Genomic DNA, 19,517 nt, shown 5'->3' on the forward strand with positions numbered 1-19,517 from the left:
AAGGGCACTCAAGATCTTGCTGTTCGAATTAGCCTCTCGGGACCTGCAACCTCCTGGATACCCTTTCAGATGATTAGCAGATTGATTGATTGATTAACTGTAGATTACGATCTGCAAAACTAGTTAGTTGTGGTTAAAAATGGAGGTCAGTGGAGAGCTCCTTAACCAAAATGGCATACTAAGCCACGTTTGATTTTTACCTGAAATCGAAGCCGGACTGGGAACCCAAAGTAGCCCTGGCAATTTTGTCAGACCAGCCCCCACAAAAACAGCAGTTGGGTGCAAATGTAAAGCACTGGCTGGCCGCGGGAGGCTGGAAACGAGAGTGAGTGAGTTATGCTGGCTTGCTGCTTTTGTTACTGGCGGCAGATATAATAGCACCATTGCAAAAGTGTCCCCAAGTAACAAAACCGGCCCCCACCTTTTCACCCTCCCAGGGAAACACCCAATGCCCAGTACAGCCAGTCCGGCTCTGCCTAGAATGGGTACAGTTCCTTATATACCTTTAAAGGGTACAGATCTGCAGCTGCTGGTGAATCCAGAAGAGAAATGTATGTGATCAGTTTATGATCGATCAAGAAACAGTCACTTTAAGTAGAAGGATCTCCTACTTCAGGTAACACATGGAACGAAAAAAGTGGTGACTTTTGGAATGTGATGCTTGAAGTATTGTACTTTGAAATGCTTAGCTGGGCAAGATTGTTTTTCATTTGTTGAGTCTCGTTTCCTGTAGTGTTTTCATCCCTGGTCTTGTAATTCGCTGAATTTCCAAACAGCTAACTGTCTGAAGTAAAGATGCTGCTATTTATATATCACATTCAGCAAACTGAGGTAATTGGAGGTACTTATTACATAGGACTCAGAATGATGAAAGTCTGAATCGGTCTTGCTAGGATCCACGCTCGTGACATGCAGGTCGTTGGCTGTAAGGTCAGCCAAGTGCTCTTCCTAACTACTGTAAGATACATTTTAGAAATGACAAAAGGCAAAATTGTATTTTTCTGTTCGAATGGGAGAGTTTAAATACGTGCTTGAGAAGAACGCAGTAAAATTACACCTATAATTCAAGTTTCCCTGCAGCATTCCCAATATGTTAATAACAATCTGATAAAAAGCAAAGACATTGGAATTTTCAGATACATGTCTTCCAGTTGTCCTGCATTTGAAGTAACTGATTGCGCAATATTTTGTATTGTTCTTGTACCGTGATCGTTTCTGTGTAATGACTAGTAAACATACCGAGTGGTCACATGGTGTACACCACTTCAGCATAGGTCAGCATAGGTCAGCAGGCATGCTCACACACTGTACCCGTTTGTTGATGAGCAGCAGGTCCGTATGGGACGTATGACCCACACCACCAGAGTTTATGAACTTTAGTGTTTATTGTAAGGTGGTTACATTTCCCTGAGTCCTGGCTATTGTGGTGGTTTAAAGACTGGATTCATAATTTACGATACGACTTCTAACATAAGACACCACATGATAGCACGTTCCAGAAATATTTCATTTTACCTGATTGATTTATTTACTTTTTGATCAGGTAGTCTATGATTCAGGAACCGTTCTAACATCACGGGACAAAGACCAAAGGGGCATATTTACAAGAAAGTGGCGCATCGGTGACGATGCGCCACTTTTCTTTCGTCGCCCGTACTTCACCTAACAACACCATGGATGACAGTCATTAGGACCATGGCGTCAAAATTATTGACGCTATTGTAGTGCTTTGCTGCACTAGTGTCAAAATGTTTGACACTAGTGCAGCAAAGCACAGGGAGGCCCATCGATTAAAATGGGTGTGTCATTTAAACTCCTGCTCTGAGCAGGTGTTAAAAATGACAAAAAAATGGCACAGTGAAATGTAGTGAATCTCACTGCTCTATTTTTTTCGGGCTGCCTTGCATCAGAACGCCCCTTTGCATACATTATGCCTGGCGCAGGTATAATGTGGTGCAAGGGTTTACAAAAGGGTGCAATGCCTGCATTGCGCCACTTTGTAAATACGGAGCAGGAGAAAGGCCTCCATAACGCCGCTTTAGCGTAATAAAAAGTTATGCTAGGGTGGTGCAAGGTGGCGCTAGAGGCTTGTAAATATGCCCCAAAGATCCTTCCTCTATGTACGTGTTTTTATTTTTTGGTACAGCACTAATGTCCCAGTGGTCACGTCACATCATATGGGGGGTGCAATGCACGTAAACAAGCTACACGTTAAAATGTATGCTACGTTTTTATGCTGTATAAAGCTACTCTAACAAATAATATAACAATGTAGACCTTGAGGAAGGATGCCACATACATAAGCACTGCAGTCCAGCTAAAGTAGGAGACCGTATGCTGTATGTACCTAAGTAAATGGGACTGAAACTCATTCTTTTGTTTCTCTAATACGATGCCTCCTCCTCGTCAAGGTGGTATTCTGTTTTTGCTTACATTTTTGTCAAATAATATCTGTATAGGGATTTAATTTATACACATATGTTCTGAAAAACAGTTATTTAAAAGGTCTCCCTTAACAAAAACATGTTTTTTTCTGTTTGGAGAAAGGCAGTGATAAACCCCAAAAACTGTATTTGCATCCACAATAATCTTTCTTACCCTAGTTCTGAATAAATGAGTACTTTGGATAACACCATGTTCATTTCTCAAACTTTTGGCTTTCGTCATCTAAACTAATTTTTTACACAAATATCAAAGATTTTAACATTTAAGAAGGACACGTTTACTGTTTCTAACTCTTGCTACTTTCATTTGTCTATTCACAGAAGAACTTAAAGAGAAGCTGAGTGAATACGTGAATGGCGTGAATGAGCAGAAGCCTGGGTTCATCAAGGTGGTCCGGCACTCCAAGCAAGAGGGTCTGATTCGGTCACGGGTTAGTGGCTGGAGGGCTACTACTGCACCGATAGTCGCTCTCTTTGATGCCCATGTGGAGTTCAACGTTGGATGGTATGTTCTGCATCCTCATTTCATAAAAAATCCCCTTTGTAGGAGATCTAATGTTAAAAACAAGAGACCAGCATCACAACCATGTATATAAGCTGCCTTGGTGGTACAGTTATAGTCATTGTCAGATGTCCGTGAAGAAAAGAGAGAGATTGGGACACATTGACCAACTAAAATTGATCAATTGAAAAAACGGTGGGGGAAGTATATCTTTTATCCATCACCTGTCTTAATGAATGGCAGTATGAGTGTCAGTTTGATACCCTTTTCTCCTCTCCTCAGCTTTGACTAAAGCAGGTCTGTACATGTTCTACCCACCCCACCTGGCCATAGAGCATGCGTGGTCTATGTTAACCCTGACCTTTCCCAAGGTAACGTGGTGATTTTGAATACCTCATCACTGCTTTGCCAAAAGACAATAGGGTAAAAATACAGAAAAATAACAGGCCACCTTCCAACTGCCTAGGTCTCCTTTGACCAGCAGTTTTTTACTGGCCATGAAGAAGAGGGCAGCTGCTAGTTGCCATGCTCCTTGCCCCTTTTATGACCAGGATGCATGGACAAGACAGACCAGCATTATACCAACCACAGAAGAGAGGGGAAGTGTTTCTCTGTGAAATGACCATGAGATATTTTGTATTTGTATTCGTTATTTACAAATTCTCCCTTAGCCACAGGCAAGATGAGCAGGAAGGGACTATTTGCTCCTCTATGCTGAGGTAAGGCAAGGGGGTAACCACCATATCTCTCACACATCACTTAGGCAATTACTAGACCCACCACCACCACTTAGTCACCTTGGGGGTATGAAGTGGAAGAACCTCACCACACTTGGGCAAACCAGTGAGTTTTCTAATTCCTTTTACTACTCCCTTCCCAACCAACCATGGCAATTCAAGGTGGGTACTCAGTCCTCCATGTCTCTGGCACAGCCAAATGCTGTCTCTGTTCAAATAGAATATTCACCTTTCACCCTTGAACAAGGTAGGGTGTTTTTCTCAAGAGGGTGGGGCTATATTGTTTGCCTCTTGTCACTCAGCCTGAGCTGAGAGCTTTATTTTGCACCCTAGTCTGACAAAGGCGGGGTATTATTGTTACTTTCCTTGTCCTGGCCGGGCCTGTGAGATGTGGGCCAGGGGATTGTTTAAGCCTACTTCTTTTGAGGTGTGATCTGCATAGGAACCATATTTGTCTGTCACAGTAAGAGTTTTTGAAGCTGCTGTTTACAGAATGTATTCAAATTAGAGTTTGCTTACTGCATTCGTTAATTTAGTTTGATCAACATTCCTGATAAAATGTTGATTAAACATTGCACTACAAAGGAGCTCATCATTGTGTGTAGGTGCATTTCATATATCAATGCACTATCATGTGGAATTGAATAATCTGACACGAGAAGGGCATCAGTCTGTGAAAAGATATTTCACTGTTGAAAATTTACAGTGAATCCCTGTGAATTATGGCAAATGATTAATGCATATAACATCACCATCAGTGAAGTTTTAAAAGAAACTACGTGTATATATATATATTACAAACAAAGCGGTCCAAAGAAAACGATGCGCTCAGTAGCTGGTGTGAGGCAGGGGGCTGGCCGAACCCTCGATAATCCTTTTACAACAAATCCTGATAGCCATGCACTCCCTTCAAACTACAAAGAGTGATTTAAAGTTTATTCAGTGCACAGGTGAACCTGTGCACTGAATAAACTTTAAATTGCTCTATGTAGTCTGAACGGAGTGCGTGGCTATCAGTATTTGTTGTAAAAAAAATATATATATATATATATATATATATATATACACTACTGGTAGTCATAGGGAGAACCAAGTTTCCATTAAAAAAAACATTTTTTTACTTTCTTGTATTGGTGTCATTTGACAAAATTTTCCAAGAAAGTGTTCCAGTGATTCTTGCTGTGCATGGGAAGTTTCAGGGTGATCTGCCAAGCGGAGGCTGAGAAAAAGGGAGGACAGTTAAAAAGCATGCATTTCCCATGTTAATTCCCTTAGGAGTTTTGAACACGACTACAGCCCGGACCACTGGATGGAATTACACCAAATTTGTCAGAAAGCTAGATTTTGTTCCGCAGATTGTGCTTCTGGTTATTTGGTATAAATCTATTCAGTAATTAACGAGAACGTATATATTATTGTTATTTGTGAATATTCTTGAATATTCTCGAATATATACGAATAAGCAAAGAAAATGAAAAAACATTCCCAGACTCATTTATACAGTAATTCATTCACTCATACATGCAGTCAGAGACTCATATGTCCACTCACACAACCACTCAGACACTCACACACCCACTCAGACCTACTCATAGACTTATAGATCCACTTTTAGACCCACTCAGACACTCGCTCATCCACTCACAGATCCAGTGACAGAGACAGGCCCTGTGGCTAACTCCCGCTGTGCATGGCCAAAGGGGTTGCGTGGCACTGCATGGACTGGGTTGGGTAGTTATAAGGGCTTAGCTGCAGGGCCTGGCCCCAGGCCCTGCGGCCAACTCCTGCCGTGCACAGTCTTTGGCAATGCACAGCTGTGGTTTGATTAACATATATTTCAAGTAACTATAACTCACACCTTAAGGCAACTAAAACTCACGCATTCACCGTGCACAGTTATTTATTCCACATATAATTTAGTTGGATGACACCTCCTATGGCATATTATCAGTGCAAGATTTGCAATAAAATTATTGATGAGAAAACTGCATGAGTTACAGTTACCTTACGGTACAAGTAATAGTTACTTGAATTAACTCTAACTATAACTGTTGAATTTCTATGGGTTTGTGAGAGTAAATTCAGAACCTAACTATAACATCCTTGGAACCTTTGTTTTTTTCAGTGAAAATATATATATGTATTGGTGGTTATTGAATGCTTCAGTAAAAGCGATACACAGGACAGTGTGGAGTGCGGTCAATTTCTTGATTTCATGAATATTTTGAGGGTGGTCTCCTCAGTAACCTGCACCGGCAACAACAGTGCGCCACCAAGAACTGTTTCTGACCCTTTGTGTCGACATATGTATGTATATAACTTGTGCCCTCTCTCTAACATCCGAGCAACCTTTGTTTTTTTTCAGTGAATATACATTATATATATATATATATATATATAGTATATCTTATTATTATATATTCTTGGAAGGAATATATATATATATATTCTCCAACAAAATGACTCAAGGTCATACGCGGCACTCACAGGATACTTGGATATTCTTTTTAATTATATTATGAATCAATTACATCCAACGCCAACGCGTTTAATTAAAAAGAATATCCAAGTATCCTGTGAGTGCCGCGTATGACCTTGAGTCATTTCGTTGGGGAAATTAAGACAGGGAATTTGTTGCTTCCCTGACGCTGGCAGAATATACATTATATATATATATATATATATATATATAATGTATATTCACTGAAAAAAAACAAAGGTTACTCGGATGTTAGAGAGAGGGCACAAATTATAGTTATATTTTGGCACGAGTTATAGGGGGTCATTCCGACCCCGGCCGGGGTCGGCGGGAGCACCGCCAACAGGCTGTCGGTGCCCCGCAGGGCATTCTGACCGCGGCGGTTTGGCCGCGGTCAGAACAGGAAAACCGGCGGTCTCCCGCCGGTTTTCCGCTGCCCTCAGGAATCCTCCATGGCGGCGCAGCTTGCTGCGCTGCCATGGGGATTCCGACACCCCATACCGCCATCCTGTTCCTGGCGGTTCGCCCGCCAGGAACAGGATGGCGGTATGGGGTGTCATGGGGCCCCTGGGGGCCCCACAAAGAATTTCAGTGTCTGCTTAGCAGACACTGAAATTCGCGACGGGTGCAACAGCACCCGTCGCACCTTCCCACTCTGCCGGCTCCATTCGGAGCCGGCTTCCTCTTGGGAAGGGGTTTCCCGCTGGGCTGGCGGGCGGCCTTCTGGCGGTCGCCCGCCAGCCCAGCGGGAAACACAGAATCACCGCAGCGGTCTTCAGACCGCGGAGCGGTGTTCTGTCGGGGGAACTCTGGCGGGTGGCCTCCGCCGCCCGCCAGAGTTAGAATGACCCCCATAGTCTCCTGAGATAAGTATAACAATAACTGGGCTGCTTAAATATGCTGTGGGGTGACCCAGGTGAGCAATGGGGCACCCTAGAATAAAAAATTAAAAAAATTGCTGGTCTCTGCAGCCCCAACAGAAATTAAACCTGTGGTAGACACCCATAAAAAAATGTTGTGGGGGGCTTCAGGAAGTGCAATAGTCCCCCAGCAACATTAAACAAAAAAAACAGTAAGTTTCGTGGGTCATTAAATCCATTACCCGAGGACAGCTTACCATTTTGTTTTTCACACACTCTTATCTGGAGCTCTACGCTCTTTAGCTGGAGTGCAGATCCCTCTTGTGGTTTGTTCCATGGCTGCACTTTTCTGCTTCAAACGTCAAAAAAAGAATCAGACATGTTGATTTTCTATATTAAACATTATTAAATTCTTATGACAATCACTTGTGACATGTTCTGTAACATCATTGACAACATCCTTGCACCATCCGAAATTGCATCTTTGATGACAACACTGTGCATGGCAGGGGACAAGGTATAGTTACTTTAGGGCATGAGTTATAGGTACTTGAGTTTACTGTAACTGGTTAATTTCAGTAGTTTTGTTTGTTTAAAACTGCTTATTTTACTGACATTGTCATCTATCTATACTGTCCTAAAACCTTTTTCAGTGAATATATATGTAGTGTACAAAACAGAATGTCAACATCAACTTAAACTGTTATATTTTGTTGTCACAGTTTAAAAGTATCTTGACATGAATTTAAAATAACAGTGCAGAGCACTAAACTGGAGCTAAATATTGTAATCTCCTGTTTAACACATGCTTTAATACTCTACATATAATATAACACTTGACCATACTACTTTCTCTTTCCACCAATTGTTCAGTTCAAGTCTTGCTGAGTTATTGACATTAATATTTTGTATACAAGCTATCCACTGCCGGCTGCCTCCACACCACATTGATATCTATCCATTGAGGTAGAAATAGAGAATACAAGCAAATATATACAAATAAGTCATTCCTGTATAGGCACCCTGTTTCTGAAACCTGCTCCCCATAAATCTAAGGCTCTCATCCCTGATCTAGGAGTTCAGCAAGAGGCATAGAATCTGGCTCCTCCGGTAATTTTACCCATTATCCAACTGACTCGTCATCTGCTAATTCACCTGCCACTCTTCCTCAGTTGATATCATTTCCACAGCTACACAACCCATCCGTGCTAAAATATCAAGGACAGAACTGTACCCATAAGTATTACCTGTGTAGATAAACAAGCAATGTAAATGGCTGATTTGTTTGCATATCTAAAGCACTCACCAACGCAGTGTGCCTCTTTACACAGCAGCTCATTTATTCTTGTTTGCAAATATAGTGATCATAGACAATCTAACTATTCATAGTTGTTTGGTAATGGTATACACATGTAATGTAATGTAACAATACATTGTAAAGTGCAATGTACACCTTACAGGTATCTTGTTGCTAGCACTAATCTTGCAAGACACTACTTACACAAAAATATTCTTTGCCAGCCTATCTCAACATCTATCTTTATCTGACCAATCTCTAGCTCTAACTATTTTTTAAAAAAAATAGGCAGGTTTTTAAATGCTCTTTAACGCAGGTAATGTTAGTACTTGTTCGGAGGCTGGCTGGGAACTTGTTCCACAGTTGTGCTGCCAGAACCTGGAAGGTTTTCCCCCCGTATTGTGTTTTTATACAGTTTGGAACATGTAGGAGGTTAGCAGAAGCTGTCCGCAGATTCCTCTGAGGCCTATAGGGTCTATATTTTTGTATCAACACAGGTCCTAACTTATTAAGAGCTTTATACCCACACACATTGATTTGAAAATGGTACACCCTATTACTGGGAGCCAATGAAGCTCTCTCAAAGCACTTGTGGTAGAATCATATCTCAATTTATTTAGTGCAAACTTGGCTGCCATTGCTTGGACCCTGAACAGTCTTTTAATCAAGGAGTCATGTACACTGAATAGGAGTGCAGTGCAATAGTCAATCCTGCTTAGAATGATACCCTGAGCCGCTAGATTTCTTTGCTAAGGTAGCAAAGGTACAATCTTCCTGAGGTTCCAGAGTAACCCAAAGCAGATAGCTGGGATTTGATTAACATGTCTCTCCATGGATGACTTATCATCTACCTGCACTTCTATATTCCTTACTACCAGTACCATTTTTAGATTTTCATTGTCAGTCCAAGGCCAGAAATTGCTTGGGAGGGAGTAAGGCTCCTTAGAGTGGGGCAGCAGAAAAACTCAGTTTTTCCTTCATTAAACTTTAATGAGTTCACTTTCAGCCAGTTTACCATCTCAGACAGGTATGAAAACCCTTGGGTTGAATAAGACTGTTCTTATTCAGAGATAAAATCAACTATGTATCATCTGCATAATTAACAAAAGAGACCCAATATGACCTGATTAAGGTCAACAATGGGCACAGATAAATGTTGAAGAGGCTGGGGCTTAAGGCTGATCCCTGTGGGACCCCATAGACTATCTTCTTGAAGTCTGAGCTGAAAGGAGGGTGAGTGAGACAGCTTGGGTCCCATCTTTCAGAGAGCATTCGATCCATTCTATTACTTTGCCTTCCACGCCTATTTCCCTCAATCTGGATGACAGTATTTGATGGTTGATGGTGTCAAACTCACCAGACAGCTCAAGTACTATGATGTGTGCTATTAGACCTTTATCCACAGTCACCCTCAATCATCCATGGCCAAGATCAACGTGGATTCTGTGCCATGTGCTGGTCTAAAGCCCATCTGATCATTTACCAGCAGCTTTTCTAGGTAGCTAGCTAGCATCTTACTAACATATTTCTCAATTAGGTTTGATGGATACAGGAGTAATGAGATTGTTTCTTTAGGCAGTAGGCTTTTTTTCCAAAAGAGGAGTGATTAAAGCTTGTTTCCCAGCTTGAGGTACTGTGTCTCCCAACAAAGATTGATTACAAATTCTTAATAAACTAGGATATAAATATCTGCCCAGACCTTCCATGTACAAGAAGAGATTTGGTTAAGTGGGGAGCAAGACGAAATTGTCTGGGCCAAGGATGTAAATTTGTGAGTACTAATTAGCTCTATATGTTCTAATTTTCAATAAATGACTTTTGTTTGTATTCTTCTGGTAAGCATCTCATCAGAAAATGTAGTAAGGGTCTCAGAGACATTGTTAATAACCCCTATAATGGTTTCAGTTTTCTCCAACAGCTCTGACAGCTTGTCACAGAATTCCTGGAATGGTATTATCTCTTGCTTTTCACAATCAGAATAAATGAAATCTCTTATTATATTAAACATCTTTCTAGGTTTGTTTGAATCATCCACAATAGCTTCAGTATAATAGCTTTCCTAATTTCAAGTTTTTACTTATTTAGTGCCTTTTTAGGATCAATTTATCATTTTCTAAGTAGGCCATTCTCTAGTGTTGCTCAGGTTTCCTACAGTTAGTTGTAATCTCTTTTAAGGTGTCTGTGTACCAGGGTGGAGAGACTTTGCGTTGAGGAGTCATCTGTTTTACAGGTATTATTTTATCCAGGGTGCTGACTATTGACTCTTAATCATAATTCTCATTCATCGTGGCCTTATCTTGATAGCTCACAGTGGTTTACTTACTTGACCAAAACAAACTCCTTCAGTCATTTTGGACACATGTATTACAAAAGGAAGCAGTACATGGTCTGACCAGCTTAAGGGAAGCACATTTCCTACTCTGATCTGTTTTGTTGAGTAAACATTAGCTCAAGAGTATGCCCCTTTTGATGAGTTGGACCACTAACAAGTTTTTCTAGACTTAAAATGTTGCTCAGGCCTTTCAGTTTTTTACACTGAGATTTGTTGAAATCCCCTAGCATAATGAAATTGGAATGTGTGACTAAAAGTGATTATAAAAGATTAATAATGTCCCCAGGTGGCCAATAACACAGCATTAATGAAAAGGCCTTTTCACTTTTGATTCTTAGGGAAAAACCCATCAGTTAAATCCCCTCAGTTTTCCAAATATGTAAACTAGTTATCTCCCATTGCTCTTTTAAAACAATTTGATCTCCTCCACCCCTTTTTTTTAGCTCTTGGCTGATTAATGACTTTATAACCAGGAAGGAAGGTAAATCCCAGATTAACAGTTGAGTCTGGGGGAATCCATGTCTCTGTAATAAAAGGAATACACCATTCATTAGTTTCAAAAAGGAGATTTAACTCCAAGGCATGTTTCACCAGAGACCATGTTTTAAGTAGTCCACACTTAGGGGGTCATTACAACATTGGCGGTAAAAGGCGGTTACCGCCGTGCAGAAGACCGCCAATACAGCGCCGCGGCCACGGAATACCGCCACAGCTATTATGACCTACATCTCGGAATCCGCCGAAATTCAGACACCCACACAAGTCCGCCACACCAAAGGTCAGTGTTAAACTGGCGAAAACAAAACCTCCACCTCCACGCCAACAGAAACACGCCCATGCTATTACGACCCACGAATCCACGCGGCGGTCTTTCAACCTCGGTATTCCATTGGCGGTACACACCGCCGCGCTCAAAATACACACACATCTCCAAAACACCGCCACATAGGACAATTCAAAATATACACACCTGATACACATACACACACCACTCCCACACACCCAATACAATATAAAACACACACCCACATCACCCACAAACCCCTACGACCATAGTTCACGAACGAAGGCCAGAGAGACTGCACAGCCAAGACAACACCACCATACAGAGGCACACAACACCATCACCCATACAACATCCACGCACAAAACACCACACACCACTACACATCACCACACACATCAACACTCACAATGCCCCACATATCACACACACCACCCCATGTCACGCCAAAGACACCCCCGCTTCTCCGAGGAGGAGCTCAGGTTCATGGTGGAGGAAATCATACGGGTAGAGCCACAGCTATTTGGCTCACAGGTACAGCACACATCAATAGCCAGGAAGATGGAGCTATGGCGAAGAATCGTGGACAGGGTCAACGCAGTGGGACAGCACCCAAGAAATAGGGAGGACATCAGGAAGAGGTGGAAAGACCTACGGGGGAAGGTGCGTTCAACGGTCTCCAGGCACAACATCGCGGTTCAGCGGACTGGCGGCGGACCCCCACGTCCTCCTCCAGAACTAACAATATGGGAGGAGCAAGTCTTGACCATCATGCATCCTGAGGGCCTCGCAGGAGTCGGTGGAGGATGGGACACTGGTTAGTCAATTCGTAACTATCATATCCCCCACCCTACCTGCATGCTATCACACACCCCCACCCTCACACCCTCCCCTATCACTCCAACTCCTCACATATGTACTAATAACACAAACCACACATCCCAACACCAAGCCCTGCATGACACAACTAAGCATGGACACCCAGCACTAAAGCATGCCCACTGCACACACCTATACAACCCCCTAAACCACCGTCACACAAGCTCCCACACAGGAATGCAAGCACTGGGGTACACGCTCACCCACCCATTGCACACCATTACAAACACACATGCAATAATCATGCTCTTATGCCCCTGCAGGAACCCGAAGGACCTTCACCACACCAGAGGGTCCAGACAACACCACTCCACCCCCAGAAGAGGCCCACAGTGACGATAGCAGCTCTGCCCTACTGGATCCTGATGACCAGCCTGGACCATCGTGGGCCTCGGGACAGTCGGTTCCCCTTGCACAGGCACAGCCCAACACCGACCTTCCACCCTCTGGTAACACCAGCACAGCACCCACCCAGTGGGCCCAAACCTCCCTACCCAGGACAGGTCAATCAGCGGTGTGTCCACCACTACAGGGAACCCAGGAGAACCCACCACCCCAACAACAACAGGGACCTGGGGGCAGTGTTAGTGGGCACACGGTCCAGGGGACGGAGGCACAGGAACACAGGGGAACTGGGAGGGCTGCTGTGCGACATGGGGTGGACAGGCCAAGGGAACCCACTCTCCACGAGGCCCTATCCTCCATCATGGGAGCATACCACCACTCCCAGGAGACGATGGCGACGGTCCTGGACAAGTTGCAGGAGACCCTCCGCCTGCAGGAGGAACAGTATTTGGGGTTCAGGGAGGAGCTCAGGACCATCAGCTCCGCCCTGGGCACCATCGTAGGGGTTCTGAAGGACATACAGCAGACCTTGAGGGACACCGTGGCACTCCAAGGGGCCCCTGACACTTGCATGGATGATGAACTGCCCACCACCTCTGCCGGCGCTAGCGGACAGGACGCCCCACCACAGGACCACCACACCAGCACCCCACCCCCTGCAGATGGACAACCACCACGCAAGCGGTCCCTGAGATCCAGGAACAGGACAGAGCAAGATGGCAAGACCCCCGCCAGGAAATGAGACCACCCTGATTGTCATCCCACAGTCCCACCTTGTTACCCTGTCCATACTTAAACTGCCCCAGCTCCACTTCCTATGCCCAGATGGGCAGTGCACCTGTGAGACTAATAGACTGGACTCTGCCATGGACATTCCTCCACCATCACCCATCACCATTTTACAATTCCCCTCCATTTTTGAGCACTTAAATAAACACCCTTGAAACACAAAACAATCTGGAGTCAGTCTGTGATTTTGAAAATGTGTATTATCAATGACAGTGTTATAATGCATTTCCCATTGTAAAGCTAACATACCTATGTCACACATCACAAGTACTTGAAGGATGCAAGCAGATGACACATTGATAACCACACCTGTGAAACAGTAATCGAAAGGTACAACTCAGTTACCAAATAGTGGTTGAAACCGACAGACAGGATAGAGGTAGACCTATGAAAGTTTATGTAATGTCAATCATGAAAATGTTCTCACCTGAGTGTCACTGGAAATATTGCTGTATGACTGACTCCCTGTTGTCTTTGTCTTCTTCCTCAGCTTCCTCCTCATCACTGTCCACAGGCTCCACAGCTGCTACAACACCGTCATCTGGATCATCCTCCTGCAGAAAAGGCACCTGGCGTCGCAGTGCAAGATTGTGACGCATCGAGCAGGCGATGATGATGTCGCACACCTTCTTCAGTGAGTAGAATAGGGATCCACCTGTCATATGGAGGCACCTGAACCTGGCCTTCAGGAGGCCGAAGGTGCGTTCGATCACCCTCCTAGTCCGCCCATGGGCCTCATTGTAGCGTTCCTCTGCCCTGGTCCTGGGATTCCTCACTGGGGTCAATAGCCAGGAAAGGTTGGGGAACCAGAGTCTCCTAATAGCCAGACACGGTGCCTCTGGAGTTGACCCATCATATCAGGGATGCTGCTATTCCACAGGATGTAGGCCTCATGCACTGAGCCAGGGAACATAGCATTTACCTGCGAGATGTACTGGTCTGCCAAACATACCATCTGTACATTCATGGAATGATAACTCTTCCGGTTCCTGTACACCTGTTCACTCCTGTGGGGGGGACCAGAGCTACATGGGTCCCATCAATGGCACCTATGACGTTGGGGATATGTCCAAGGGCATAGAAGTCACCTTTAACTGTAGGCAAATCTGCCACCTCAGGGAAAATGATGTATCTCCTTACGTGTTTCAGCAGGGCAGACAGCACTCTGGACAACACGTTGGAAAACATAGGCTGTGACATCCCTGATGCCATGGCCACTGTTGTCTGAAAAGACGCACTAGCAAGGAAATGGAGCACTGACAGCACCAGCACGTCAGGGGGGATTCCAGTCGGATGGCGGATTGGCGACATCAGGTCTGGCTCCAACTGGGTACATAGTTCCTGGATTGTGGCACGGTCAAACCGGTAGGTGACGATGACATGTCGCTCTTCCATTGTCAACAGGTCCACCAGCGGTCGGTACACTGGAGGATTCTGCCATCTTCTCAACTGTCCCAGCTGACGGTGCCTACGAAGGACAACAGCGATGAATCAATCATAATTCCTCCAGGTATGTACCCACAGTTACACACAAGACTACACCACTCACGAAACCCTTCCTGTATGTGTGTTGAGTGTAGGCCTAGCTATGTGTGACGCAGAGGAAAATTAAGCCATGTGGGCCCCTGAAATGGCGGCTGCCTGACCTCTAAACTGGGACAATGGGATTGTGGGTTAACTGCGCTGGCGTTGCACACCGTCAAGGTAGGCGGTCGTAGACCGCGTCGCAATGCTGCATTGGTTAACATTGGACCATATGGGTCCCAGGAGCCAATGAACAGGTGCGCCGGCGGTGATGATGCGCACCGCCGCAGATGTCACCGCCGCGGACGTCACCGCCATTTTCTATCTGTTCAATCACTAGATACCTGACCTTCGACAGGAGAGGACCTACACTGCAAGTGCTGCTGTGACCTCGGTCTGGTAGCGACGATGGCTGCTGCGTCTGGGGAAAGGGCCCCTGCCTTCACTGCACAGGAGTTGGAGAAACTGGTAGACGGGGTCCTCCCCCAGTACACGCTACTCTACGGTCCTCCAGACCAACAGGTTAGTACACAGGGAGCACGTTGTATGGGCTAGGCCTGGGTGGAGAGGGCTGGTTGGAAGAGGGAAGGGGGCAGAGTTCATAGAACATTAATGCATGGGAATGAATGGGCCACATGGCCAGAGTAGGGAGGGGGCCACTCACAACGACGGTAGAGTTGGTAATGACTGTTCCTCTTTCCTTGTGCATGTCATGTAGGTCAGCGCCCACCAGAAGAGGGACATTTGGCGTGCCATCGCCAAGGAGGTCCGGACCCTGGGGGCCCACCAGAGACGGGGCACCCACTGCCGGAAGAGATGGGAGGACATTCGCCGCTGCAGCAAGAAGACGGCGGAGGATCAGCTGGGGATGGCCTCCCAACGTGGGAGGGGTGCCCGTCGCACCATGACCCCCCTCATGTTCCGGAACCTGGCGGTGGCCTACCCGGAGTTGGATGGGCGCTTGAGGGCATCACAGCAGACACAAGGGGGTGAGTACAACCTCATTCAGCGGACTTTGCGCGCAGTAGAGGGGTCTGGGAGGGGGAGGAGGGATGTGGGTGTCCCAAGGCCAGGGCGAGTTCGGTAGGCAAGGCCCCTCCGTAATGTAGCCCATGTGGCACTCTACCCCACCTCAGCAGAGTGCCAAGTCGAGGTATAGTTGCCCCTGTGGCATCCATGTGCGCAGATTTCCACCATTGCCATGTAGGCCATATCCCAGAAATTGCATGTGCAGAGGGCAGGAGCACGGAGTAATGCAGGGGGCTGCGGTGTCTGTCTTGTCCACCAACGGTAGCGGTAAGCCATGCACTCAACCTGTCTTTCTTCTGTTTCCCCACCCCTTTTTGTGCTCTCCCTGTTCTTTTGTGCATCAGCATCATCAGGCGGAGGTACAGGGGCACCGCAGCACGAGGGAGCTGCGTCACACATGACCATGGAGGGCCACACCACGGACTCAGAATGCACCAGTGGGACGGAGGGCGAGGGGAGCTTCACGTCGGCCACCGGATCACCAAGCAGCGACACGGACTCGTCCGCCGATAGGAGCTCCCTTGTGGTGGCGGCACCATCAGTGCGCCCCACTTCTACAGGTACAGCCGCCACCTCCCCTACCAGCACCGCCCTCCCAGCAGCCCCTCAGCATTCGCCCCGTGCCCGCTCACCCAGGAGGGTGGGCATCACCTTCGCCCCAGGCACCTCAGGCCTTGCCCCAGTCACCCCTACTGCCCTCAGTGAGGAGGCCATTGACCTCCTCAGGTCACTCACTGTTGGGCAGTCTACCATTGTGAATGCCATCCAGGGTGTAGAATGAGAGTTGCAACACGGTAATGCATTCCTGGAGGGCATTCATTATGGTCAGGCTGTCCTTCAGCGAACCCTGCAATCTCTGGCCTCAGCACTGATGGCAGCCATTGTCCCTGTGTCTAGCCTCCCCCCTCCAACTTCCTCCACCCAGACCCAATCTCCTGTACCCCAGCCCATCCCAAGCACACCTACAGACCAGCATACACACAAGTCAGCACACACAGGTAGCTCAAGCAAACATAGGCACCACACAACCCACAGGCACTCACGCAAGCCTCACCCACGTACAGACACAGCAACATCCACTGCCTCCACTGTGTGCCCCTCCTCCTCGTCTCCCTCCTCCCTCCCAGTCACGTCTACACACACACCTGCATGCACCACATCTACAGGCAACATGAATCGCACAAGGACACCCAGCACCATAAGCCGCTCACCTGCACTCACCACCTCCACTGCCATTTACACGTCCCCTGTGTCCTCTCCCAGTGTGTCTGTGATGCCCCCTCCCAAAGTACACAAACGCCGGCAATCACTCACCCAACATCCATTCACCTCACAACAGCCTCCAGTACTTGCACCCAAAACACCTAAAGTGACACCTCCGACAACCACCTCCTATTCCTCCACTCCCAGGCCCCCTCCAACTACCCATCCCAGTGTTCGTCAGAAACTGTCCCTCTGTAAAGTTGACCTTTTTGCCCCCACCCCCTTCTCCAATTCATCAGTCCCGTCGTAGCGCCTCAGCCAAAAAGCCTCCAATACCAGTGGTGCCTGTTCAAGGTATGTGGAGTGCACCGGCCACCAGGGCAGGCAGTATGACCCTGAGCCAAGGCACTGGCAGCCCACCCCCTGTAAAGGCTCTAAAATTGGAGAGTGGACGACGGGACCGTGTGAAGACTCCGAGTGGGAAAACAACTCACATGGCTTCCAAGGGGATTAGAGAGTCAGCTGTGATGCCACCAAAGGTGGTGAAGGGCCAGAGGAAGTCTGCCCCGCCTGTTGTGAGTGTCACGGCAGAGAAGTGCGCCATCATTTCCGGCAGTCGAGACACAACCGCCAGCACCGTCCGTCGTCACTTGTCCAGAGACCACCGCCGGAGTCACAGCCCAGGAGGGCCCAAGTATCGTCACTGGTCAGGAGACCACCGCCGGAGTCACAGCCCAGGAGGGCCCAAGTATCATCACAGTCACAGCCCAGGAGGGCCCAAGTATCGTCACTGGTCAGGAGACCACCACCGAAGTCACTGCCCAGGAGGGCCCAAGTATCGTCACTGGTCAGGAGACCACCGACGGAGTCACTGCCCAGGAGGGCCCAAGTATCGTCACTGGTCAGGAGACCACCGCCGGAGTCATTGCCCAGGAGGGCCCAAGTATCGTCACTGGTCAGGAGACCAACGCCAGAGTCATTGCCCAGGAGGGCCCCGGCTGCCACAGCCCAGGTGGCCTATGATGGAACGTCATGCCACACACCAATGCCCAGTGTAGGGAACGTCATGCCACACACCAATGCCCAGTCTAGGGAACGTCATGCCACACACCAATGTTCGTACCAGAACCGCCATGTCAAAGCACCGTTGAACAGGGCAAAAACTGCCATGGCAAAGCACCGCTGAACAGGGCAAAGACCGCCATGTCAAAGCACAGCTGAACAGTCCAGAACCGCCATGTCAAAGCACCGCTGAACAGTCCAGAACCGCCATGTCAAAGCACCGCTGAGCAGTCCAGAACCGCCATGTCAAAGCACCGCTGAACAGGGCAACGACCGCCATGGCAAAGCACCGCTGAACAGGGCAAAGACCGCCATGGCAAAGCACCGCTGAACAGGGCAAAGACCGCCATGGCAATGCACCGCTGAACAGGGCAAAGACCGCCATGTCAAAGCACAGCTGAACAGGGCAACGACCGCTATGGTAAAGCACAGCTGAACAGGACAAAGACTGCCATGGCAAAGCACAGCTGAACAGGGCAAAGACCGCCATGGCAAAGCACCGCTGAACAGGGCAAAGACCGCCATGGCAAAGCACCGCTGAACAGGGCAACGACCGCCATGGCAATGCACCGCTGAACAGGGCAAAGACCGCCATGGTGAAGACCGCTGAACAGGGCAAGCACCGGGTAGGAATGAATGGACCGCCACATCAGGCATCCTTATCCCATGTGCAGCTGGGACAGTGACAGGACAGGTACTTTCACGGGGAGACTCATCCAGTCTGGGCACCAGTCCCCCTCCAGAACCAGTGGAGACCTGCATCTACTTGAGAGACTGTGGCTTTGCACTCCCCAGGATTGAACAGTGGGCAACCCACCCACTGTAGAGACTTGAGAGACTGTGGCTTTGCACTCCCCAGGATGGTACAGTGGGCAAACCACCCACTGTAGAGACTTGAGGGACTGTGGCTTTGCACTCCCCAGGATTGAACAGTGGGCAAACCACCCACTGGAGAGACTTGAGAGACTGTGGCTTTGCACTCCCCAGGATTGAACAGTGGGCAAACCACCCACTTGGGAGACTTGAGTGACTGTGGCTTTGCACTCCCCAGGATATGGCAGTGGGCAAACCACCCACTGTAGAGACTTGAGAGACTGTGGCTTTGCACTCCCCATGATTGAACAGTGGGCAAACCACCCACTGTAGAGACTTGAGAGACTGTGGCTTTGCACTCCCCAGGATACATCAATGGGCATGGAGCCCCGTCGTGGATCTGGCTTTGCAGTCATCCGGCTGAGGTGCCCCCCCTTC

At 47.3% G+C, this 19,517-nt stretch overlaps 1 protein-coding gene across 2 annotated transcripts in view; it reads left to right on the plus strand.

The window, feature by feature from the left end:
* GALNT18 (polypeptide N-acetylgalactosaminyltransferase 18) overlaps positions 1-19,517 on the plus strand; it is a 1,605,564-nt gene that overhangs the window by 995,135 nt on the left and 590,912 nt on the right. For both annotated transcript variants that reach the window (XM_069223602.1, XM_069223603.1), the window contains exon 4: positions 2,766-2,949. In XM_069223602.1, the coding sequence (XP_069079703.1) occupies positions 2,766-2,949 (184 nt within the window). The remainder of the gene's footprint in view (positions 1-2,765; positions 2,950-19,517) is intronic.

The sequence above is a fragment of the Pleurodeles waltl genome, chromosome 3_1 (genome assembly GCF_031143425.1).
Source record: "Pleurodeles waltl isolate 20211129_DDA chromosome 3_1, aPleWal1.hap1.20221129, whole genome shotgun sequence".
Lineage (NCBI taxonomy): Eukaryota > Metazoa > Chordata > Amphibia > Caudata > Salamandridae > Pleurodeles > Pleurodeles waltl.